Genomic DNA, 27,441 nt, shown 5'->3' with positions numbered 1-27,441 from the left:
AACAGAATTAAAAGGGGAAATAGAATGCAATGCATTCATTTTAGGAGACTTCAACACTACACGCACTCTGAAGGACAGATAAACCAGACAGAAGATAAGTAAGGAGACAGAGGCACTGAACAACACAATAGAACTGATGGACCTAACAGACATCTACAGACCTCTACACCCAAAAGCAACAGAATACACATTCTTCTCAAGTGCACATGGAACAGTTTCAAGAATAGATCATATACTAGGCCAACAAAAGAGCCTCAGTAAATTAAAAAAGATTGAAATTCTACCAACCGGTTTCTCAGACCACAAAGCTATGTAACTAGAAATAAATTACACAAAGAAAAAGAAAAATCCCACAAACACATGCAGGCTTTACAACATGCTCCTAAATAACCAATGGATCAATGACCAAATAAAAACAGAGATCAAGCAATATATGGAGACAAATGACAACAATAATTCTACACAGCAAAACCTGTCCGACGCAGCCAAGGCTGTGCTAAGAGGAAAGTATACTGCAAAACAGGCCTACCTCAAGTAAGAAGAACAATCCCATATAAGCAGTCTAAACTCACAATTAATGAAACTAGAGAAAGAACAACAAATGAGGCCTAAAGTCAATAGAAGGTGGGACATAATAAAGATTAAGCAGAAATAAATAAATAAAATTGAGAAGAATAAAAAATAGAAAGAATCAATGAAAGCAAGACCTGGTTCTTTGAGAAAATAAACAAAATACATAACCCCCTAGCCAGCATTAATAAGAAAAAAAGAGTCTACACACATAAACAGAATCAGAAATGAGAAAGGAAAAATCACGACAGACATCACAAAAATACAAAGAATTATTAGAGAATACTATGAAAAATTATACGCTAACAAACTGGATAACCTAGAAGAAATGGACAACTTTCCAGAAAAATACACCCTTCCAAGGCTGACAAAGGAAGAAACAGAAAATCTGAACAGACCAATTACCAGCAACGAAATTGAACTGGTAATCAAAAACCTACCTAAGAACAAAATGCCTGGATCAGATGGTTTCACTGATGAATTTTATCAAACATTTAGTGAAGACCTAATATCCATTCTCCTTAAAGTTTTCCAAAAAATAGAAGAGGAGGGAATACTTCCAAACTCATTGTATGAGGACAGCATCACTCTAATACCAAAAACAGGCAGAGACACCTCAAAAAAAGAAAATTACAGACCAATATCCCTGATGAACATAGATCCAAAAATACTCAACAAAATATCAGCAAACTGAATTCAAAAATACATCAAAAATATCATCCATCATGATCAAGTTGGATTTAAGCCAGGGATGCAAGGATGGTAGAATATTCGAAAATTTATCAACATCATTCATCACATCAACAAAAAGGACAAAAACTACATGATCATCTCCATAGATGCTGAAAAAACACTCAACAAAATTCAACATCCATTCATGATTAAAACTCTCAACAAAATGGGTATAGAGGGCAAGTACCTCAACATAATAAAGGCCATATATGACAAACCCACAGCTAACATCATACTGAACAGGGAGAGGCTGAAAGCTTTTCCTCTGAGATCGGGAACTAGACAGGGATGCCCACTTTCCCCACTGTTATTCAACATAGTACTGGAGGTCCTAGCCAAGGCAATTAGACAAAACAAAGAAATAAAAAGCATCCAGATTGGCAAGGAAGAAGTTAAACTGTCCCTGCTTGCAGATGACATGATATTGTACATAAAAATCCCTAAAGAACCCACTCCAAAACTATTAGATCTAATATCTGAATTCAGCAAAGTTGCAGGATACAAAATTAATACACAGAAATCTGTGGCATTCCTATACACTAACAATGAACTAGCAGAGAGAGAAATCAGGAAAACAATTCCATTCACAATTGCATCAAAAAGAATAAAATACCTAGGAATAAACCTAACCAAGGAAGTGAAAGACTTATACTCTGAAAACAACAAGACACTTATGAGAGAAATTAAAGAAGATACCAATAAATGGAAACACATCCCATGGTCATGGACAGGAAGAATTAATGTTGTCAAAATGGCCATCCTGCCTAAAGCAATCTACAGATTCAATGCAATTCCTATCAAAATCCCAACAGCATTCTTCAACGAACTTGAGAAAATCATCCTAAAATTCATATGGAACCACAAAGGCCTTGAATAACCAAAGTAATCCTGAGAAGGAAGAATAAAGCTGGAGGGATTTGCTCCCCAACTTCAAGCTCTAGTACAAAGCCACAGTAATCAAGACAATTTGGTACTGGCACAAGAACAGACCCATAGACCAATGGAACAGACTAGAGAGCCCTGCTATAAACCCAACCACATATGGTCAATTAATATATGATAAAGGAGCCATGGACATACAATGGGGATATGACAGCCTTGTCAACAGCTGGTGTTGGCATAACTGGACAGCTACATGCAAGAGAATGAAACTGGATTACTGTTTAACCCCATAAACAAAAATAAAATTGAAATGGATTACAGACTTGAATGTAAGTCATGAAACCATAAAACTCTTAGAAGACAACATAGGCAAACATCTCCTGAATAGAAGCATGAGCAACTTCTTCCTAAACCCATCTCCTCGAGAAAGGGAAACAAAAGCAAAAATGAACTCACGGGACTACATCAAACTAAAAAGTTTTTGTACGGCAAAGGACATCAAAACAAAAGGCATCCTACAGTATGGGAGAATATATTTGTAAATGACTTATCCGACAAGGGGTTAACATCCAAAATACATAAAGAACTTACACACCTCGACACCAAAAAAGCAAATAATCCGATTAACAAATGGGCAGAGGATATGAAGAAACAGTTCTTGAAAGAAGAAATTCAGATGACCAACAGACACATGAAAAGATGCTCCACATAGCTAATCAACAGAGAAATGCAAATTAAAACCACAATGAGATATCACCTCACACCAGTTAGGATGGCCAACATCCAAAAGACAAAAAACAACAAATGTTGGCGAGGATGTGGAGAAAGGGGAACCCTCCTACACTGCTGGTGGAAATGTAAATTAGTTCAACCATTGTGGAAAGCAGTATGGGGGTTCCTCAAAACAGAAATACCATTTGACCCAGGAATTCCACTTCTAGGAATTTACCCTAAGAATGCAGCAGCCCAATTTGAACAAGACAGATGCACCCCTATGTTTATCGCAGCACTATTTACAATAGCCAAGAAATGGAAGCAACCTAAGTGTCCGTCACTAGATGAATGGATAAAGAAGATGTGGTATATATACACAATGGAGTATTATCAAGCCGTAAGAAGAAAACAAAACAAATTCTACCATTTGTAAAAACGAATATTTGATGAATGCAGGAGCTGAACATGGATGTTCAATGAAATAAGCCAGGCAGAGAAAGCTGGGCACAGGGAAAGCAGTAGAACACAGAGAAGACAAGTAGTGATTCTATAGCACCTTCCTATGTTGATGGACAGTGACTGTAATGGGGTATGTGGTGGGGACTTTATAATGGGGGGGAGTCTAGTAACCATAATGTTGCTCATGTAAATGTACATTAGTGATACCAAACAAACAAACAAATATATATATAACAACCAAGATAAAATGGGTAAAGGCACACCTTGTGTGCTCTGTGATCAGTGATTATGACTAGCTGAAACTCAGCTGATGGTTAGCATTGTTTTTTTTTTTCAATTCGTTTTTCTTTTTTGGGTGACATTAATCTACAATTACACGAGGAACATCATGTTTACCAGACTCCCCCCATCATCAAGCCCCCCCCACAAACCCCATTACAGTCACTGTCCATCACTGTAGTAAGATGCTGTAGAATCACTACTTGTCTTCTCTGTGTTGCACAGCCCTCCCCACGCCACCCCCCCACATTATACATGCTGATTGTAATGCCCCCTTTCTTACCCATCCCCCCCAGTTATCCCTCCCTTCCCCTTTGGTAACTGTTAGTCCATTCTTGGTTCTGTGATTCTGCTGTTTTGTTCCCTCAGTTTTTGCTTCGTTGTTATACTCCATATATGAGTGAAATCATTTGGTACTTGTCCTTCTCCGCCTGGCTTATCTCACTGAGCATAATACCCTCTAGCTCCATCCATGTTGTTGCAAATGGTAGGATTTGTTTTCTTCTTATGGCTGAATAATATTCCATTGTGTGTATGTACCACCTCTTCTTTATCCATTCATCTACTGATGGACACTTAGGTTGTTTCCATTTCTTGGCTATTGTAAATAGTGCTGTGATAAATATAGGGGTGCATCTGTCTTTTTCAAACTGGGCTGCTGCATTCTTAGGGTAAATTTCTAAAAGTGGAATTCCTGGGTCAAATGGTATTTCTATTTTGAGCTTTTTGATGAACCTCCATATTGCTTTCCACAATGGTTGAATTAGTTTACATTCCCACCAGCAGTGTAAGAAGGTTCCCCTTTCTCCACAACCTTGCCAACATTTGTTGCTGTTTGTCTTTTGGATGGTGGCGATCCTTACTGGTGTCGATAACTCATTGCGGTTTTAATTTGCATTTCTCGTATGACTAGCAATGTGGAGCATCTTTTCATGTGTCTGTTGGCCATCTGATTTTCTTCTTTGGAGAGCTGTCTGTTCAGCTCCTCTGCCCATTTTTTAATTGGATTATATGCTTTTTTTTGTTGAGGTGCATGAGGTGTTAATATATTTTGGATGTCAACCCTTTATCGGATCTGTCATTTATGAATATATTCTTCCATACTGTAGGATGCCTTTTTGTTCTATTGGTGGTGTCCTTTGCTGTACAGAAGCTTCTCAGCTTGATATAGTCCCACTTGCTCACTTTTGCTTTTATTTCCCTTGCCTGGGGAGATGTGTTCATGAAGTAGTCACTCATGTTTATGTCGAAGAGATTTTTGCCTACCTTTTCCTCCAAGAGTTTTATGGTTTCATGACTTACATTCAGGTCTTTGATTCATTTCGAATGTACTTTTGTGGATGGGGTTAGACAATGACCCAGTTTCATTCTCTTACATGTAGCTGTCCAGTTTTACCAACACCAGCCGTTGAAGAGGCTGTCATTTTACCATTGTATGTCCACGGCTCCTTTATCATATATTAATTGACCATATATGTTTGGGTTAATACCTGGACTGTTTATTCTGTTCCATTGGTCTGTGGGTCTGTTCTTGTGCCAGTACCAAATTGTCTTGATTACTGTGGCTTTGTAGTAGAGCTTGAAGTTGGGAAGTGAGATGCCCCCTGCTTTATTCTTCCTTCTTAGAATTGCTTTGGCTATGATGGTTTGCATTTTTTGCAATAAAATATTTTTAAATTAAGGTATGTATTTTTTTTACACATACTGCTATTTATTGCATACCTAATATACTACAGTATAGTGTAAACACAACTTTGATATACCCTGGGAAATGAAAAAATTCATTTGACTTGCTTAACCTTGGTGATCTGGAAGAAAACCAGAGTTTCTCTGAGGTTTACCTATACATGGAACCTCTGTTCACTATTTTTTAAATTCACTATTCCTGTGAATTTATAATTGTTTCAAAATACAAAGCAAGAAAACAAAGTCACATAAAAAATACACATACACAGAAAAGAAATAAAATCAGATCACATCACTCCTCCACTCAGAACTCTCTAGTGCTTCCCATCACAGCAGAGTAAAATCCACAACCCTTACGTGACCTAAAAACCCCTCACACTTCTGCGTCACTGCCCCCAGTCTGCTTCACGCTAGCACACCAGCACACTGACTGTCCAACATGCCAAAGTGGTACTCACTTAAGACCCTTTACACTTACTGTTTGCTCTATACCTGGAATGCTCTTCTTCCAGGTTTCCGCATGGCTCAACCCTTCACACCATTTGGTTTGTGCTCACATTACAGTTCTTGTGAAGGAGCCTTCCTGGACAATGATATCTAATTCAGCATTCCTCTCCCCAACCACTAGCCACTCTCTATCCTCTTATCCTGTGTTATTTTATTTATCTGATTATCTATTACTTACTCCCAGTCCCAAACCGGAATATATACAGGCAAAGAACTTTTCTGAGTTAATTTTTGAATTCCCAAAGCCTAGCAGAACCAGGCATATAGTAAAAACACAATGAATTTTTGATGAATGCAGGAGTAAAGCTTATGAGAGACTGAAGAAAAAAAAATTCTATTGATGTGACTGATCCACAAGGCCATAAGCCATAAGGTGGATGTACAACTTGCACCATAAAACAGAGAACATGATAGAAGAAAAACACATGTACAAAGAATCAAAGCCACAAAGTTTCCTTCCATTCCTTTTTCCTCCCTTTTGAAACTCTCCCTTCCTGTCATGCCCCAGCCAGTGGTCTCCCTATTCTGGGCCCTGCCTGTAAGGGGAATGGCCACTTCCATCTTCACCTCTTGGAATCCAACTGTCACGTAAAACACACCAAGTCCTCAGGGAGCAGTGCTCACAGAAGCTATGCCACATGGAGGGGCCTTGCAAAGTGCCACTTATTAGGGGTGGTGGTGGTGGTGGGAGAGATGCCAAGGAGTACCAAGGTACCAGACATGTGAGTGAGGAGGCCACCTTAGAAGTGGATCCCCTGGCCCAGCCCCTCCAGCTGATGACAAGAGGTTCCAAGATTAATCACCCAGACAAGCCCTTTCAGAATCCCTGATGAGCAAAACTGCAAGCAAAGCAAAAATGGCAGTTTTCAGGAAAGAAGTACTGCAGTGATTTGTCATACAGCAGCAGCTAACCAGAGTATCAGGCAAGAAAGGATTTCTTAAGGCTGAGCAGAAACAAGTTATAAGCGATCAAAGCAGAAGGTCTCAGGCAGACAGACCTGCCACACAAGCAGAAGCACAGGGGAAAGATTTACAGTTTCTGCTGCTGAGTTCACATAGGCCACAAGTACAGAGGGGCTTGTCAGGGGGAACACAGAATGGGTGAGGTGTAGTTGGAGAGTGAGACACCAGGAAGGACAAACACAGGAACCATGTGACAATTCACTTGTCTCTCCTATCACTGGCTACATTCAACACAGATAGGATATTCACTTCTGAGTTTTACCACCTACGAGAATCCGGAGAATTGTAGAGAATTCAAAGATGAATGAAGAGATCAGGGGGATAAAACTATAAGGAAAAGTAATATACCTGGAAGTTTTGAAGGAGAGGACTTAGGTAAAACCTAGTGATACTGAAGAGCCTATTATTTTCTGATCCACAGAGATAAAGAGTATTTACAATAAATAAACATGAAAAATGGTGAGTGCAGTTAAAGTCAGGCTAGGGTACTGCCCTCTTGAAATCTGCTACAAGATCTGTATCTGCTTAGGTGTGGCGGAGGTCATCCAGAGAAGAGCGAGCTGGACCCAGCAACTGCAGGCCTCTCCCCACCCCCCTGCCCCCTTTTCCCCCAACTGTGGTTCTGCAGGCCTCCCTGCTCCCACTGGTTGCCCTGAGGAAATGGCCTTGTGATAGCACTGGCCAGCAAGAGTACAGCCATCTTGTCAAATCTGCTATGTTGACCGATGGATCCTCTACACCCCCCTTTCCTTCCTATTCCTTAGACGGTATCCAGTTTGGAGCCACTACCAGTGTTCTGGGACAGGGCTCCTCATGCTAATTCTACTGATGATACACAGATGTCACCCCTGCCCCACGGCACACACATGTGGTCATCCTGCACATAGACCCTTTTTCCTGGTCTCCATAAATTAATCCCCTAAACGGGGTGATCTTTGCATCCTTTGGATGAAAAGGACAAGCTTCTGTGGGTAACATCCCCTCAAGAGACCTATATGGAATCCAGCTGGACCTACCAGTCTTTCTTTGGTCTCACAGTCCCTTCGGCCTCTAGGTGCTTATACCTCTCCCGAGCAGAATTCAGTGATGACACCATCCGAACTGAATATGTGACTGCACACAGGCAAGGCCTCTGTATGAATTTTTAAAATTTGGTGGATGGGCACAGAGATCCACTGGTTATGTGGCTGCTAAGACAAGCATCCTATGTAAGACCCCTTGCTTATTATGCCTGCTACCCACCCATTTGGACTGGCTACCTGTCTTTGGTCTCTCTCTGCCCTCTGAGTACAGGGGACAGTTTCAGATTATACCCAGGAAGCTGCCAAGGAGCTTGCAAACCAATATTATGAAAGGTAGGATGGGACTCTGTCCAAATTCAAAACTTGCAAGGTCTCTTCTAGGATGACTGTGATTTTATGACCTAATGGCTGCTCCTACTGCTAATACCCTAACTGCTAATGACAATGACAGTAATTACTATACAGCTCCTTGCTACATACTAGGTATGGCAGATGCATTAACAACTCACTTCACCTTTGTGACAATGCTGCCAAGGAGGTATTGTTACCCCTACTTTATAATGGTTAGTAAGAGTAAGAAATTCATGGCCAAGTTCATATGGTACAGTAAGGAATACATTTGCTCTTTGCCCTTGGTTCCTGGCAGAGCTTCACAAATTCTTGGAATTCCCTGAATGACAGAAGTGTCTCTGCTAAGCTAATGAAATGACTCCAACTTATCCCCAGGATAACTACAGGATGGGTCCATTTACTAGAAGACCCATCACATGATTAGATGGTTGGAACTTGGAGCTCTGGGTGGGGGAGGAGGGGGCTGGAGACTGAGCTCAATCACATGCACAATGATTCAATCAATCATGGCTACATAATGAAACCTCAATAAAAGCTCTGGACATCAAAGGTCACAGAAGCTTCCTGGCTGATGAAGACATTGAGGTGCCAGTAGGATGACTGACTCCATGGGGAGAGTTAATGGAAACTGCAATCCCTCCCAGACTGAGTCCTAGGTGTACTCTTTATGATAAACTGCAACTGTTAAGTTCAGGCGAGTCCTGCATGCCATCAGCTGTTCTGGTGAATTATTGAACCCGAGGGGTACATGGGAATCCCCAAATTTGTAGCAGGCTGGTGAGAAGCATGGGTGTCCTGGAGACCATTATGGCTGGTATGTGAAGTGTGGACTTGGAGTGGCATCTTGTAAAGGACTGACCCTTTAACTTGCAGGATCTGACATGAATTCTAGGTGGTTAGCACCAGAACTGAAATACAGTCTACCCAAGTGGTGTTAGATCAGCTGGGGATGAAAGAGAACAGTTACTAAAACAGGATATGCTACAGCCAGGACTCAAACCCAGTTCTCTCTTGATGTCAAACACAGTATCACAGTATCTTGTTAGTATACAACTTAAAGTATAAACCATAACAACTTTTTCATTTTAGAATGAAATGGTATATAACTCAGGAAGGTTTTAGTTTCCACAGCAACTTACAAGAAATAAAAAATCACATCCACATGATGATAATCCCCTGGAGCCACAGCAGTCCCCTGCCTCTGCCAGCAGAGTGGGGAACACAAACAGTGGTGCAGGAGCAGCTGGCCAGAGGCACTGGTGTGGACAGCATGTCAGGAGGCAGTGAAAGCCACAGCCAGCACGTCCACAGCCTGGAGCCTTTCTAAATCCCTCAGAGTGCTTTGCTTGTAAATATTAAGTAATAGTTAATTGCAGGTATAGGGACATGGTTCCAGTATAAAACCTTAAAAACCTATCGCCAACCTTCAGAAACAGTGAAAAGAGTCTGGATCTTGTTTCCTATAAACTTGAAAGAAACCATAGGACATAAATTCTGATAACACTTTGTGGACAAACTGTATGTTCCAAGTGAGAACTGCCAAAGAGAACTTTCTGAGCACCAACACAGGAAAAAAATCTCATGGGATCCAAGCAGTAAGACTATGTTTTTTACTGTAGCTTACATAAAAAGCTTCCTAAGGTTTTACTTCAACAAGATTTCCCAACTGCCATCTCCCTTTGCAAGGATGTATTAAATTACATTGTTTTGAAAGCTGAAGCATTTTAGACCCATCTGTCTTACATCCACCTTCTCACCTGGCCTGTTGGTGGCTGCCATAATGAAAACCAGCTGGCGTGTTTCCAGACCGTCCATCTCAGTAAGTAGCTGATTCACCACCCGGACACTGGCCCCTGTCTAAGAAGAGAGATTCACAGCTCCATCAGCTTCCAGTGAAAATACATCACCCATTTTTTTCCTATATAAAGTAATACATTTGATAACCTGAATGACAGCTTTTGTCAATAGATAACAATGATTGTGTTCTGAGGAGTTAACCATGTCCAGGCGCTGTGCAAAGTGTGCTACCATCAGCAATTTTAAGTTTAGATAAGGAAACTGATGCTGACAGGTTATCTATCCCAGGTCTCCCAGCAGACAAGTGCAGAGACAGATCCATCTCAGGCTTCATTCATCCCAAAGTCTTCTGCATCACTTTCTCCAAGGACTGAATAACACGGTGAGTTTTCCTTTGAGCAAATCCAGACCCAGCTTTCGAATGTCTGGTCAGATCCCCAGGTATCTGATATCCTAGACCTTTTGGCTGGGACACTGAGGCTTTTTCTCTTCCTTGAAGCTCATAGTATGATGTGGAGCTACTTCAGGGCAGCATTTTAAGAGAAAGGCTCAGGGAGTTAGTGAAGACAGGATAAATCACTTACAGAAAAAATTTAAATGCACAATGAAGGAAATGAGAAGAGAGAAGCTGTATTTCTGTCACTTATTGCCTTTTCTCAACATGAATTTTATGTACAAAAGTGGCAGTGAGTTTAACCCACTGATTTCTCCAGAAAAAAAGATTTGATGCACCTAATTATCACTACTGGAGACATAATACTAATAGGAGATTCACCAAAATATAATCCAGACTAAAAAAAAAAAAAAAAAAAAAAAAGTACTGAGTTAAAAAAAAAACTGTCTTACCTAAGCAAGATAAAAACCTCAGAATCAATACAGGAAAGGGTTGACAGATTTTACTATATTAAAATTATAATATATATAATTTTAAAAATTAAAGTGATAAGACTGTAGAAAATAGTAAAACGCACAATTGGACAATGACCTAATTTCCATCACACATAAAAGTTCCCATTAATTAATTTAAAAAAATTTCAATAGCAAAAGAGTCCAAGTATATGATCAAGCAATTTATAGAAGATGAAATACAAATTCAGTGAAGATGATCAACTTTGCTGATAACAAGGGATAGGAATAGTAACATTTAACATAATGTTTTGCCAAAAAAATTGACAAAAATTAAAAGATGGATATTATCCACTGATGACAAAAGTACAGGAGATGATTTACACACTGTTAGTGAATGTATGTAACTGGTAGTTTTGTGAAGGATGACTGAGTATTAGCTTTCAAAATACAGTATGTATACATCTGCTACCCTAAATTCCACTTTTAAAACTCTCACATGCTCTCTCACATGTGCACAAAACATGGGATAAGAACATTTACTACATTTGTTGGTAAAAGAAACAAGTGGGAACAACGTAAATGTCCAAAACAAGGAAATTATTAAATAAATTCTTCTGCTTCCAGACTATGCAATATTTATCCAATGGTTAAAAAAACAAAGTGATAAAGTACATGGGATATCATCAAGTGAGAAAGATCAAATTTACATTAAGAAAATTCTAAATCACATCTTTACAAGTTTATGGGACAAGTTCTAGGATGACAAATACTAAATACTAAATTATTAGCACAGTAACCTCCAAGGACAGTGACAGGAGAGTGGGAATAAAACTTTCACTCCTCATACTTGTATTTATTTGAATTACTCACCAAGTATGTAAGGATGTATAACATATATTAAAAAAAAACTCAATTTTAAAGTATTTTTAGAATCCCACTCAGGTGAAAATGATAAAAAGCAAGACATATATCAGAATACAGAAACATGTGGTAATAGATATCTGAAGAGTACATTTCTAGAAATGTACTTCATGTGACTGCAGACTTCTCTTTAGGCAACAGCTGATGGATACACCTCAATGAACCCCTCCAAATTTATCCTCCCAGCTGATCAGAGCTCTAAACCAAAAAAAGGGGTTGCTGACAAAGGAAGGGTTTCCTCATAGCAAAAGGGAAGGGGATATGAAGAGTAAAATCCAGTGCATACATGCCCCGGCCAGCTGGCTTCGTGTAGTGTTTTGCTCTGGATTCCACATTAGATTTCTTAATGTGGCAGCTGGCAGAAGAACCTGGGAAAGATCTCTGCTTCAGCCATTGACATCACTATCAGAGCCAAGACAGTAATAAGGACTTTTGGATTGATAGTGAGATTACTGGATGAGGAAACAAAATTGCTGTGATGTGAATCACACTTACATTAGTCAAGTTTTGTTTTTGCAACATTTGAACGCCCTGGAGATTTTAAGTGAAATGAGGCATTCAGTAAATGTTCAACAACCTAACTGCACACAGAATAACTACTTGAAAATAAATCACAAAAGAAACGAAATCACTTCCTTTGTAATAAATATATTTATTAAATAGTCCTGGTCACCTGCTTCAAAAGGTTATATAATCTTTATGTTATGGTTTGCTTCAAAATCGTAGATAAGTCTCCTGATAACCATTTCTGGGCTCTCACTGTACTGAATTCCTAAGACCCAGTGACTCAGTGTAGTAATGCAAGTGGTATTCAAACTAGACCAATTTGCACACTGTGCAAAAGAGTCAAAGTATATGATCAAGCATATGTGTTTAGTATTAAAGCTCACTCACTACCTGGCCCTGTTTTGGATGCGTGATATCATAAATTACATTTTCTCTCGTCTCAAGAACTCATTTAACTGAAGAGAATCCTAAGATTACAAGGCAGGCTATTCACAACTAATATCATTTCCATTCTCAACTTAGTCATTTGTGTGAATCAGGTATCAACCAAGATAATATACAGAATAAAAAAAAGATGGTATAGAGGCTAATAAAAGCACAACCATCATCCCTAGGCCCTGATTTCAAATTGCTAGGTTTCTTAAAGAGTCTCAATGCTGTCAAGTAATGACTTTATGAAAATAATTTGAATTTCATATAATTTTGTAAGAACTTACAAAAGCTTTACAGTACTTACAGAAATCTGGAAATCACTAACCTAGGATACGTACCTCACGGTCTGATCTCCGAGGGCATAATGCATCTACTTCATCAAAGAATATCACACATGGCGCTGAGTTCTTGGCTCGCTGGAAAACCTGCCGCACAGCACGTTCACTCTCACCAACATACTGAGCATACACAGAAAGGAGATAAAATGTAGAGATAGGGCAACTTTGCCGCTTGGGCCCAATTATATTAAAACTAGTTCTAAATAACATTTATCCAAAAAGTATTAGGTTGCACCATAAACAACTGCTGATATTTCAACATTTTCGACCTAGAAAAGCCAACTGCATAAGGTTTGAGACTAGAATGAGTTATTATTTGAGATTATAAACTTTCTCATTTAGAAAGTGAAGACTAAATGGAATATAAGGACTGTCTAAGTCAAAAAATCCCACAATTTGAAAAAAATCTCAGGATTCAAGACAGCGGAGTGAGAGGTGAGACAGAGAACTCCTCCAAAAACCACAGATAGTGTGAAAATAAAGTTAATACAACTAACCGTAAAACAGCAAGAGGAAAGGAGGCCGCACCAGACTGCATACAGACCTCACGAACAGAGCAGACCTCACAAAACAGGGTAACATACGAAAGCCTTAATCTAGCAGGACCCGAGCCCTTCCCCGACCTGAGCTCACCAGCAGGAGGAAGAGAAACGGAGAGGGGAGGGGGTGGAAGCTGGGACTGCTGAACACCCAGTCCTGGAGGTCTGCTTTGCTAACAGAAACCTACACTGTGTGGAGCTCTGGAGGATGGGGAGCTGGGACAGGTGGAGTGCTTGAGAGACAGATTTTGGCCATTTGTGGAGGACGGGATCCACACCCGGCTGCTCTGGGACAAGGGAGAGGCAGTCTGACAGGCTTCTTAGCAGGGAGAGGGCTGCTGAAGGGGCAGGGTTTGCACAGAGCTTGCTCTGCCGGAGAAGGGACAGGGGGACAAGGTTCTCTGGGCATGCTCTGCCCAGCAGGTTGGGAACTTTGAGGAGCTTCAGGTGCTCCGGCGCTCCATCCCCCTGGCTGCCTACTCAGCTCCAAGGCCCCCCACTGTGACTCGCACCCTGCTGCACCTTCCTCCTGGCCTGACAGCACCAGCTCATAAACAGACAGTCACTGCGCTGGCATCATGCCAGTAGGAGGGAGGCCCCGCCTACAACACCTAGAGATGCCAAGCACACAGGCTTACACCTGTGTGCTCTGCCAACTGGCTCTGATACAGGAGACAGGCACAGCAGACAGGAATCAGGAAACAGACCTCTCCTCCCCTCAGGCACCAGCTCTGCTCCTGCAAAACCCCCAACCTCACTCTAGGAGCTGAACAGCTCCAGAAAGGAGCTCCAGCTCCTGGGCACTAGAGGGCATAACACAGAAATACGAAATGTCAAAAAAACATGGTTCAGACCAAAATCGCACAAGTTCCAGAAAAAGGGCCAAATGAAAATGACAACTCACCAATCTTTCTGAAAGAATTCAAAATAAAAATCATAAACATGCTTATAGAGGTACAGAAAAATATTCAAGAACTCAGGAATGAATTTAAGATGGAGATTCAGTCATTAAGAAATTTCATATCCGAAATGAAATATACAATGGAGTAATTTAAAAGCAGAATAGATGTAGTAGAAGAGATGGTAAGTGGAAGAGAAATTAGAGAAGAGGAATACAAAGAAGCGAGGGATAGACAGAAAAAAGAATCTCTTAGAATGAAAGAATATTGAGAGAACTGTGTGACCAATCCTAATGGAACAATATTCGCATAATAGGGATACCAGAAGAAGAGAGAGGAAAAGGGATAGAAAGTGTCACTGAGGAGGTAATTGCTGAAAACTTTCCCGATCTGGGGAAAGAGACAGTCTCTCAGGCCATGGAGATGCACAGATCTCCCAACACAAGGGACGCAAGGAAGACAACATGAAGACATATAATAATTAAAATGGGAAAGATCAAGGATAAAGACAGACTCTTAAAAGCAGACAGAGAGAGAAAAAAGATCACATACAAAGGAAAACCCATCAGGCTATCATCAGATTTCTCAACAGAAACCTTACAGGCCAGAAGGGAGTGGCATGATATATTTAACGCAATGAAGCAAAAGGGCTCTGAACCAAGAATACTCGGCAAGGTTATCATTTAAATTTCAAGGAGGGATTAAACAATTTTCAGATAAGCAAAAGCGGAGAGAATTTACCTCCTACAGAACACCTCCACAGTGCATTTTGGAGGGACTCATATAGATGGAAGATTTCCTAAGGCTAAACAGATGTCACTGAAGGGATAGACAAAGAGTACAGAATGTGATTCATAACATACAAAGAATGGAGGAGGAAGAAAAAATCTTTAGGTTGTGTTTGTAATAGCATACGAAATGAGTTAAATTAGACTGTTAGATAGTAAGGGAAATTACCTTTGAACCGTTGGTAACCACGAATCTAAAGCCTGCAATGGCAGTAAGTACATACCTATCGATAATCACCCTAAATGTAAATGGTCTGAATGCACCAATCAAAAGACACAGAGTCACTGAATGGATAAAAAAACAAGACCGATCTACATGCTGCCTACAAGAGACTCACTTCAAACCCAAAGACATACACAGACTGAAAGTAAAGAGCTGGAAAAAGATATTTCATGCAACTAATAGGGAGAAAAAAGCAGGAGTTCCAGTACTTGTATAAGACAAAATAGACTTCAAAACAAAGAAAGTAACAAGAGAGACAAAGAAGGACATTACATAATGATAAAGGGATCAGTCCAAGAAGAGGACATAAATATTATAAATATCTATGCACCCAACACAGGATCACCTACATATGTGAAACAAATACTAACAGAATTAAAGGGGGAAATAGAATGCAATGCATTCATTTTAGGAGACTTCAACACACCACTCACTCCAAAGGACAGATTAACCAGACAGAAAATAAATAAAGAGACAGTGACACTGAACAACACATTGGAACAGATGGACCTAACATACATCTACAGAACACACCATCCAAAAGCAACAGGATACACGTTCTTCTCAAATGCACACGGAACACTTTCAAGAATACATAGTATATTAGGCCACAAAAAGAACCTCAGTGAATTCAAAAAGATTGAAACTGTACCAAGCAGCTTCTCAGATCACAAAATTATGAAAGTAAAAATAAATTAATCAAAGGACACAAAAAAGCCTACAAACACATGGAGGCTTAATAACATGTTCCTAAATAATAAATGGATCAACGACCAAATAAAAACAGAGATCAAGCAATATATGGAGACAAATGACAGCAATAATTCAACACCGCAAAATCTGTGGGACGCAGCGAAGGCCGTGCTAAGAGGGAAATAGACTGCAACACATGCTTACTTCAGGAAAGAAGAACAATTTCAAACGAAGTCTAAACTCACAATTAATGAAACTAGAAAAGGAAAAACAAATGAGGCCCAAAGTCAGTAGAAGGAGGGATATAATAAAGATTAAAGCAGAAATAAATAAAATTGAGAAGAAGAATAAAACAATAGAAAGAACCAACGAAAGCAGGAGCTGGTTCTTCGAGAAAATAAATGAAATAGATAAACACCTAGCCAGACTTATCACGAAGAAAAGAGAGCCTACACACATAAACAGAATCAGAAATGAGAAAGGAACAATCACTATGGACACCACAGAAATACAAAGAATTATGAGAGAATACTATGAAAAATTACATGCTAACAAACTGGATAACCTAGAAGAAATGGACAACTTTCTAGAAAAATACAACCTTCTAAGGCTGACCCAGGAAGAAACAGAAAATCTGAATAGACCCATTACCAACAAAGAAATTGAATTGGTAATAAAAAAAAAATCTAGGAACAAAACCGCTGGACCAGATGGTTTCACTGCAGAATTTTATCAAACATTTAGTGTAGACCTAATACCCATCCTTCTTAAAGTTTTCCACAAAGTAGAAGAGGGGGGAATACTCCAAAACTCACTCTATGAGGCCAACATCACTCTAATACCAAAACCAGGCAAAGACACCACAAAAAAAGGAAATTACAGACCAATATCCCTGAAGAACAAGATGCAAAATACTCAACAAAATATTAGCAAACTGAATTCAAAAAATACATCAAAGACATCATCCATGATGATCAAGTGGGATTCATCCCAGGGATGCAAGGATGGTACAACATTCGAAAATCCATCAACATCATCCACTACATCAACAAAAAGGACAAAAACCACACGATCATCTCCATAGATGCTGAAAAAGCACTTGACAAAATTCAATATCCATTCGTGATAAAAACTCTGAACAAAATGTGTATACAGGGCAAGTACCTCAACATAATAAAGGCCATACATGACAAACCCACAGCCAACATTATACTTAACAGCGAGAAACTGGAAGCTTTTACTTTAAGATTGGGAACAAGATAAGGATGCCCAATCTCTACACTTTTTTCAACATAGTTTTGGAGGTCCTAGCCACGGCAATCCGACAATAGAATGAAATAAAAGGTACCCAGATTGGTAAGGAAGAAGTCAAACTGTCCCTGTTTGCAGATGACATAATATCGTACATAAAAACCCTAAAGAATCCACTCCAAAACTACTAGATCTAATACCCAAATTCAGTAAAGTTGCAGGATACAAAATTAATTAATACAGAGAAATCTGTTGCTTTCCTATACACTAACGATGAACTAGCAGAAAGAGAAATCAGGAAAACAATTCCATTCACAACTGCATCAAAAAGAATAAAATACCTAGGAATAAACGTAACAAAGGAAGTGAAAGACTTATATGCTGAAAACCACAAGACACTCATGATAGATAGTAAAGAAACCAATAAATGGAAACTCATTCCGTGCTCATGGATAGGAGGAATTAATATTGTCAAAATGGCCATCCCGCCTAAAGCAATCTACAGATTCGATGCAATCGCTATCAAAATACCAACAGCATTCTTCAGTGAACTAGAGCAAATAGTTCTAAAATTCATATGCAACAACAAAAGACCCCGAATAGCCTAAGCAATCCTGAGAAGGAAGAATAAAGCAGGAGAACTATGCTCCCTGACTTCAAGCTCTACTACAAAGTCACAGTAATCAAGACAATTTGGTACTGACACAAGAACAGACTCACAGATCAAAGGAACAGAATAGAGAGCCCAGATATAAACCAAAGCATATATTGTCAATTAATATACAATAAAGGAGCCATGGATATACAATGAGGAAATGACAGCCTCTCCAACAGCTGGTGTTGGCAAAACTGGACAGCTACATGCAAGAGAACAATACTGGATTATTGTCTAACCCCATACACAAAAGTAAACTAAAAATGTATCAAAGACCTGAATGTAAGTCATGAAACTATAAAACTCATAGAAAAAAACATAGGCAAAAATCTCTTGGACATAAACATGTGCAACTTCTTCATGAACCTATTTCCCCGGGCCAGGGAAACAAAAGCAAAAATGAACAAGTGGGACCACATGAAACTAAAAAGCTTCTGTACAGCAAAAGACACCATTGGTAGAACAAAAAGACATCCTACAGTATGGGAGAATATATTTATAAATGACATATCCAATAAGGGGTTGACATCCAAATTATATAAAGAGCTCATGCACCTCAACAAACAAACAGCAAATAATCTGATTAAAAAGTGGGCAGAGGAGCTGAACAGACACTTCTGCAAAGGATGGCCAACAGGCACATGAAAAGATGCTCCACATCGCTAATCACCAGAGAAATGCAAATTAAAACCACAATGAGATACCACCTCACACCAGTTAGGATGGCCAACATCCAAAAGACAAACAACAAATGTTGGCAAGGATGTGGAGAAAAGGGAACCCTCCTACACTGCTGGTGGGAATGTAAATTAATTCAACCATTGTGGAAAGCAGTATGGAGGGTCCTCAAAAAGCTCAAAATAGAAATACCATTTGACCCGGGAATTCCACTCCTAGGAATTTACCCTAAGAATGCAGCAGCCCAGTTTGAAAAAGACATATGCACCCCTATGCTTATCGCAGCACTATTTACAATAGCCAAGAAATGGAAGCAACCTAAGTGTCCATCAGTAGATGAATGGATAAAGAAGAGGTGGTACATATACACAATGGAATATTATTCAGCCATAAGAAGAAAACAAATCCTACCATTTACAACAACATGGATGGAGCTAGACGGTATTATGCTCAGGGAAATAAGCCAGGCAGAGAAAGACAAGTATCAAATGATTTCACTCATATGTGGAGTATAAGAACAAAGCAAAAACTGAAGGACCAGAACAGCAGCAGACTCACAGAATCCAAGAATGGAGTAACAGTTACCAAAGGGACAGGGACTAGGGAAGATGGGTGAGAAGGGAGGGATAAAGGGGAAAAGGGGGTATTACAATTAGCACACATAATGTAGCAGGGGCTGGGGGGGATATGGGGGAAGCAGTATAACACAGAGAAGACAAGTAGTGATTCTATAGCATCTTACTACACTGAAGGACAGTGAGTGTAATGGGGTATGTGGTGGGGACTTGATTAATTAGGGGGAGTCTAGTAACCATAATGTTGCTCATGTAATTGTATATTAATAATACTAAAAAAAAAAAATCCCACAATTCTATTGTATTTAAGAACTGATCTATGCCTTACAAAAAATACCCAGCAGTAATTTTCATTAATTTAACAGTATTATAAATGCAAACAAGACATTTTAATATTTTTTTGTTATTTCCACACAAGTCATCTTGTTAAAGGAAGAGCTATGTTGTTTTATAACATCAGAGGAGGCAAACTGAGCCAGCTAGGCACTCAACAAGCTTCATGATGGCATAGTGTATGTTAAAATCTAAATCAAAATATAAAACATTAAGGTCAGTCAACAACAATAGCAATTCACAAGCAGCTACAGCAATAGGATTAATTAATACTAAGAGTTATATGTAGAATATGGTTTCATTTTTAGCTAGGTATAAGAAATTGTTGTTGGATAATTTCAAAGTCATTAACTATGAAAAACAGGATTTCTTTGTAATAAAATTGCTGAATAAGACAGAATCAGAAAACATCCTTACAGTGACAACTGTATCTTAAGGTCTTTAATACGACTATATGGCCCTAATGAAGTGATTAGGGGAGTGACTACATCATAGATTACAATGATTAAAGCATTTTATTTTCCCATTTGGATAGAACTTTCTTCCCCTCACAGCTGTCCTGAGTTTTCTTTGTAGTTTTGCTCACTCTACCTCCCTTCCTTGAGCCACTTTCTGACCTATCTCCAAAAGCTCCCCTTGTACACTGAGGACCCTGTTACTCTTTTCTTCCCACTACTCTCTCTTTTGCTCTTACAGTACTTTCTACTGTTAGAACTTTAGAGCTGTTCTACCTTCCCTATATTACATGATAAAGTCCTTGGAAAGCACAAGTCATATTCTTCTCTGACCATAACATCCTGCACAGTGTACAAATGCAGTAGACCAATTTAGTTTCCCAAAAATGTATTTCAGCAAAAACTGTATTTGGAATACTGAGCCAACATATTCAGTAGATATTTTAAAAGAAAAGTTATCAGTGGGTTGAGAGAGATAAAGTTTGAAACAGGGACGGAAATGAAGCATTATAGAGCAGGCAAAGGAACTCCAGATATAGCAAACCAAAATGACTAAGAAAAGGAAATTTAACTTAGGGGAAGGTAAACATAAAATTTCAAAAGGACAGATTAAAATCAATCAATCTTAACAAAGGCAACAATTAAACTAAGCAAATAAAAGAAAAATCGCACCATCTTGGCCTTTAGGAAATACTTCAAAATAAGGAACTGATACTTCTTATTTCGAATTCCCTATTTGCTATTCAGTTTTCATCCATTACAAACTGGCTTTTGCAAACACAGTTATTGCAAATATTCTCCCTAAAGTCACTAATGACCTTCTAATTGCCAAATAAAAGTCCTACTTTCAGTTTCTTTTACACTGGTTATACTGCCAAGGTGGAAGAAAGCACTTCTCTTGTTTTGCAGGCTTAGAAAGTCTGGGTGTCCTCTACCCTTGGATCAATCAGTCTCCACTGCCAGCATTTCCTTTCCTTCCCTGCGATTGCTGGTATTTTCCAAGCTCTGTAAGAGGGCCTATTACATAATATACTCATCGTAGCAGACCTCATTCAAGGTTTTAGGTACCTTCTAGATGATACCGACTTTCAGGTCTCCCACAAGCTCCAACTGCCTGCTGGGTATCTTTGAATGGCTTTTTAAATCCAAAGTGTCCTAGAGAAAGCTCATTTTCTAATCCTGAGAGGTCTACCTTCCTTTTCACCTAATCTCTCAGAAACACCCTGGGCCCTTCCATAGGCACCTTCCCACACCTACTCCTAAAAAACAAATCAGACCACAATGAGGTAAAATTTCATGCTTCTCAGATTGGCAAGAATGTAACAGTCTGACACCACCACTGCTAGGACAGTGGGAACTAGTGTTCACTGATGCTCAAAGTATAGTCAGTAACTACTACTCTGGGAAAAAAGTTAGTAATACTTAGTAACTCACAAGTATGTTCAACTCAAACATCCCTCAAGAAAAGAACTCATCTTTTACAAGTGTTATGTTTCACAAAGATGAATATTATAAATATAATGCTGAGTAAGACCACCACCAAAGCTAAGTTACAAAGGAACATACCATTTACATAAGATGGGGTCATTTTTGCTTTACTGTACAGAAAGAGTTGCAAACACGTAACAAGAGCAGACATGACAGCTTAAGGAACCTAGTCTACCCCACCACCCAGCTTCACTTGCTATCAATCCATTTCACAACTAATCCTGCTTCATCTACACTGTTTGCTTTTCATCTTCCTTGTGATTTCAAAGCCCAGACATATTGCAATTATAAATATTTCACCATCTGTAGAAGATTATTTTAATGACTAGATCACTATCACACTTAAAAGCTATTAAGTCAAATATCCAGTGAGATAATATTCTAATTATCCCATAAATGTATTTTTGAAACATGAAAAATACTACTTTGAGATAATACAGATATAGCGAATGTAGAAAGAAGTACACAGAATTAATCAACACCAGAGCCAGAGAGATTGTAAATCTTGTGGGAGTGGGAGGGGGATGTGACTGGGGGAGGCTACAGGGGCTCAAGTGTATTATTTGTTTTTTAAGCTGGGTGACAGACATATTGAGTTCATTACATTACTCTTTATAATTTCTTATTTGCCTGAAAATTTTTGTAATAAAAATTTTAAGAACATTAGACTCTTAGAAAAAAAAGTTCACTCTTGGTTTTTTAAAGGCTGTTAGCTCTCTTGATTTCTGAGGATAATACCCCAAATCCAACTTGGTATCAAGACCCTTCTCTGTCTAGCTCTAACTTACGTTTCCAGTCCCATGCCTTAGCAATTCCCTCTCTGTGAATGCTCATTTCCAATACTCTACTAGAAAGCCAAGAAGAAAAATAAAGAGGTGTACAGAAAGCCCACAGGAAATGCTTAAGTGGAAATCCTTATTTTAGGAGGTAATATATATAACAGGAAACATAAAAAGTGGGCAGGTTTAAAATTTAAAAAGCTTTGAAAACAAACAATACCACTTTCATTTCTTCATTTGAGTATGGTGGTACAGTATGGAATTTTTACTTTCCATAGCAATAGACAGGAAGAAGAAATTCAAAGTCTCTTAAATTTGAGACAGAAACTACTGAAATGTGGAAGAAGTTATTACATAGTACCCTAGTGATTTCTTTCCCCCAAAGTATTTTTATTTATTAATATTTAACTCATTTGAGCTACACAGCAAGAGAACAAGGAAAGCAGAGCAGGAGTGACAGCCCAGATTTGAATTTCATCTACTACTAACTAGATGTCAGACTCTGGCCAAGTCACAGGGCCCCTCCAAACTTATGTTCCCTCATCTGTGAGTTAGAGGTGACACTAATTTGTAACTCACAGGGTTGCTGGCAAATAATACATGTAAAGTGCTTAACAAATGCATGGCACAGAGTAAACACTTTAAAATATAACTATTTTGATTATTACCATTTGCAGGTGAGAAATCTGAGGCTCAGGTGGTAACAGAATTAAGAAGACATTTATGCTCACGAACTACAGCAGAGCAGAGGTCAACCTCTTTACTCCTACAGTGAAAATTTTACATAATACTACAGCTGTTTCAGTGACATTTTACCCTGTGGTTTGAATGACCGTGCCTTTTCTCATCTAAAATAAAGGCTAATGCCAGAACAACTTACCATATTTAGTAATTCGGGGCCCTTGACAGATATAAAATTTAGTCCAGACTCATTTGCAATAGCCTAGTAAGAAACAAAAAGACACAAGTAAGACAAACATACAATAAAATAATAGTAATAATTTGTGACAATGCAAGGACTTTCTGTGGATTACACTCTATTTCCTTCTTTTTATAGTTTACTCTGTCTTACTAGGAGAGACAAATGGGGAAAGGAGAAATGGATAAAAAGAAAATCAAATGTTAACCTAAAATATTCTAAGAATTACTCAGATTAGAAATCACGTACAAATGTTTATATAAATATGTTTATGTAAATATATTTGTTGCCCCAGCTTGGAATTCCTGTGAAATTTTAATCTCTGTATCAAAAATGCCTTGCCCAGTGAAAGCAATCATTCATTCCTTTATAAACCCAAATTAAAAAAAATTATCACTCTTTACTAAGAGTCAATATTTACAGATTATTTTTAGTAAACAAAGATTAAACTGCATAGTTCAAAGCCAAAGAGAATAACAAAGGAGGAACCTGCGGTTCTGTGTGGAGAAGAATCCACCATAGAGATGAAATCTGCATATAAACACCGTGAACTTTAAAATTATCTGGGAATGGCCTTCCTTCCTGTTCTTAGAACTGACATCTGAACTCATGAACTATAGTCAATAACCTTCTCAGCATCTCCATTGGGATCCAACTCTATCATTTCCAAAGCAGGACTCCTGAATCTCTCACCTCCTTCCACACCCAACCCCGCAAGTTCCTTTCCTCCCCATCTCAGTAAATACAGTTTTTGGGCCAAAACACTGGCATTTCCGTTGATCCCTTGTCCCAATATGTCACCCAATCCATCTGCAGGTCCTGTTAGCTTAAATGATAAAATATATGTGAATCTGGCACTTTCTATTCCTCTGCTATACCACCAAGTTCATCCACATCACCATCACCTCCTGCCTGGTCATCCAAACAAACCAAACCAAACCAAACAACCCTGACTGGTTTCGTTGCATTCTTGCTTTCCCTCAATCCCTTCTGAATACAACAGAGAACCTTTTAAAAATGTAAATCAGATTGTATCATTTTACTAGATTTCTTATTTATCTTTGAGCACAACTTAAATATTCACTATGTCTCACAAGCCTGTATTTGGGAACCTAACAGTTCTCCTTGACCAACCCTTGGCTCTTCATCTGGTTCTCGCACTCACGGAGCCCACCCCTTTCAGGGATTCTGGAACTGCTGCTCCCTCTACCTGGGAGACCCTCCCCCTCTTTCCTGCCTCTCCTGGTACTGGCAAGGCCTTCAGGACTCTGGCAAATATCCCGTAGAACACAATCCTTAAAGAGCCACCTCCCTCCCAGTCAATGGATCACAACAATCTATTTCCATCAGAACTAATCTGAATCTCCAATTTCATTGTCTTGTTTACTGCCTGCCTCTTCCAGACACAATAAATTCCATTAGAGTAGTTAACAAACTCACTAGTTTAGCCCTAGCAGCTCAAACAATTTCTGCAAAGAATGAGTAATTTGGTAAATATCTGGGGAACAAATGAACACATGCATGCTCTGCTATGCCAAACTAGCTCAGGACGTCGGGCCACAGCTCTCAATCTGTATCTACCGCTGCTGCACTCACAGAATGGTCCTTCCTCCCACTGAATACTCAGCAGAGGAGGGTCAGGGAACACATCTGATAAAGTATGACTCAACCACTTTAGGGTTTCAACATCCAAATGCCAGGCAACTATGAATTACCCTATCAACCCCCAGAAGTTCCTAAAATTATTGGAAATCTTCTTCGTATTCTAAATGAACATAATTTTTTTCTTCACAGATAGCATCATCAATCTTGTACTCAGTATTAGGAGCTAGTGCTTCCATATTACATAGTTCCAGACGACATTTTTTTGTTACTTTTCAGTTTCCTTCCCATTAAGCCATCAATTTTCAGTAAATTAAGCCATCAAATTATTATTATCTTAAGTCATCAAATTTCCATGTCCGCTCCAGTGGTCACATCTGTCTAACTACGTGATAGTGTTTAGAAAATTTTTATTATTATGAGTAAACAAAACAACCAGGATCAGTGAAAATCTTAATTTTATATCCAATTCTAAGTTGCCAAGTTCTGACTGATAAGTGATAAAATTACCTTATTACCACAGTAACAATTTGTTTCTACCATTCAAAGACATTTTTTATTATTTGTTTCTCAGGCACATGGTCATGGTACCTTGTAGAGATCTGATCAAACTGGTGAACCCTCTCCCTGGAGAAACACACACACACTTAGTATTATTTCCTGGAGTCATGGATCCAATGCATTGCGAAGTCCATCCATGGAATCCTAGGTAAGATTCCCTGCTTCAAATGGTCAGACACCAGAAATCTGACTGAACCAAACAGTTGGCGACTTGTGGGGTGGGGGAGGAAAAGAAGAAAAATTTGATCTATGATTTAACACCTATAGATTTCCAATTATCCAAGCTACCGCCTTTCTGCTATGACCAGGGCTGAACAAAGGCAGATGTAACAAATTAAAAAACAAACAGCCCGAGGGAGGAGCAAAGATGGTGGCATGAGTAGGGCAGCATAAATCTCCTCCCAAAACCATATATATTTTTGAAAATACAACAAATACAACTATTCCTAAAAGAGAGACCAGAAGATACAGTACAACAGTCAGGCTACATCCACATCGGCGAGAACTCAGCACCTCAGGAAGGGGGTAAGGTACAAGCCGCGGCCTGGCAGGACACAAGTGCTAAGCCACCCCAGGCCATTGGCAGGAGGAGAGGAGCCGGAGCAGGGAAGGAGTGGAAGCCCAGGACTGCTAAATACCCAGCCCTAGTCATCTGCACAGGAAGCGCAGATACACAGTGCACGGTGTGCTGGATATTAGGGAAACCGAACAGTAAAACCTGAGAGCAGGTCCCCGCAGTCGGCACCCCTGGGACAAAAGAAAAACGAGTGCTTTTTGAAAGTCTTAAAGGGACAGGGGCTTCCCAGCTGGACAGAATCGTCACAGCACACTCGGCCCAGCAGGCTGGGAATTCCGGGGAACTTCTGGCACCCAAACCCCCTGGGCAGCAGTGCAGCTGTGAAGGCCCGCACGGCAATAAACAGCTTCCAGTCCATTACCTCTCCCGTGCGGCCCCACCACAGCAGGGAAGCAGCCTGAGAGTGGCCGCAACCACAGCAGCCGCCCAGAGCTTCCTCCGCAGCTGCATGGGCCAGACTAAGAGGCAGCTGTCCGGCACAGAAAGAGGAAGCTGGGACAGGGCACAAAGGGTCGGTGTTCTTGCATGAGAGCACACGCGCCACACCTGCCACTCCCTGCAGGGCTCTGGGCAGCCCCGAGTGCTGCTCCCGGTATGTGGGTAACCAGCACAGGCAGCAGAGAAGGGCAAGGAGACCAGCAAGCAGGAAGGGACTTTGTTCTTCCAGCTGACACATGCACCAGCTGCCTACAACTACCTCTATCGCCATGAAAAGGCAGAAGAATTTGGTCCACTCCAGAATTACCCAGACAACCCCCGAGAGGGAACCTGAGGAGATTGATTTAACCAATCTTCCTGAAAAAGAATTCAAAATAAAGGTCATAACCATGCTGATGGAGCTGCAGAGAAATATGCAAGAGCTAAAGGAGCAAGTTAGGAGGGAGAACACAGAAATAAAACAATCTATGGAAGGACTTAAGAGCAGACTGGATGAGGTGCAAGAGGCTGTAAATGGAATAGAAATCAGAGAACAGGAATACAGAGAAGATGAGGCAGAGAGATAAAAGGATCTCCAGGAATGAATCAATATTAAGAGAACTGTGCAACCAATCCAAACGTTACTAGAAGAAAAAAGAGAGAAAGGAATAGAAAGTGTCTTTGAAGAAATAATTGCTGAAAACTTCCCCAAACTGGGGGAGGAAATAGTCTCTCAGACCACGGAAGCCCACAGATCTCTCAACACAAGGGACCCAAGGAGGACAACATCAACACACATAATAATTAAAATGGCAAAGATCAAGGACAAGGACAGAGTATTAAAGGAAGGCAGAGAGAGAAAAAAGGTCACCTACAAAGGAAAACCATCAGGCTATCATCAGACTTATCAACAGAACCCTTACAGGCCAGAAGAGAATGGCATGATATATTTAATGCAATGAAACAGAAGGGCCTTGAACCAAGAATACTGTGTCCAGCA

At 39.6% G+C, this 27,441-nt stretch overlaps 1 protein-coding gene across 9 annotated transcripts in view; it reads right to left on the bottom strand.

Moving 5' to 3' along the window:
• NVL (nuclear VCP like) overlaps positions 1–27,441 on the bottom strand; it is a 105,117-nt gene that overhangs the window by 36,659 nt on the left and 41,017 nt on the right. For all 9 annotated transcript variants that reach the window (XR_005025221.2, XR_008999313.1, XR_005024695.2 and 6 more), the window contains 3 exons: positions 23,246–23,308; positions 13,010–13,129; positions 9,923–10,022 (listed from right to left, as the gene is read on the bottom strand). Coding sequence is in view for 6 of the 9 variants with exons in the window: in XM_036880859.2 (XP_036736754.1) it covers positions 9,923–10,022; positions 13,010–13,129; positions 23,246–23,308 (283 nt within the window). In the remaining 3 variants the exon portion in view is untranslated. The remainder of the gene's footprint in view (positions 1–9,922; positions 10,023–13,009; positions 13,130–23,245; positions 23,309–27,441) is intronic.

This window comes from Manis pentadactyla, chromosome 9 (assembly GCF_030020395.1).
Source record: "Manis pentadactyla isolate mManPen7 chromosome 9, mManPen7.hap1, whole genome shotgun sequence".
Taxonomy (NCBI): Eukaryota; Metazoa; Chordata; class Mammalia; order Pholidota; family Manidae; genus Manis; species Manis pentadactyla.
Note: the sequence above shows the minus strand (reverse complement) of the source record. Positions and strands in the feature narration are given on the sequence as shown.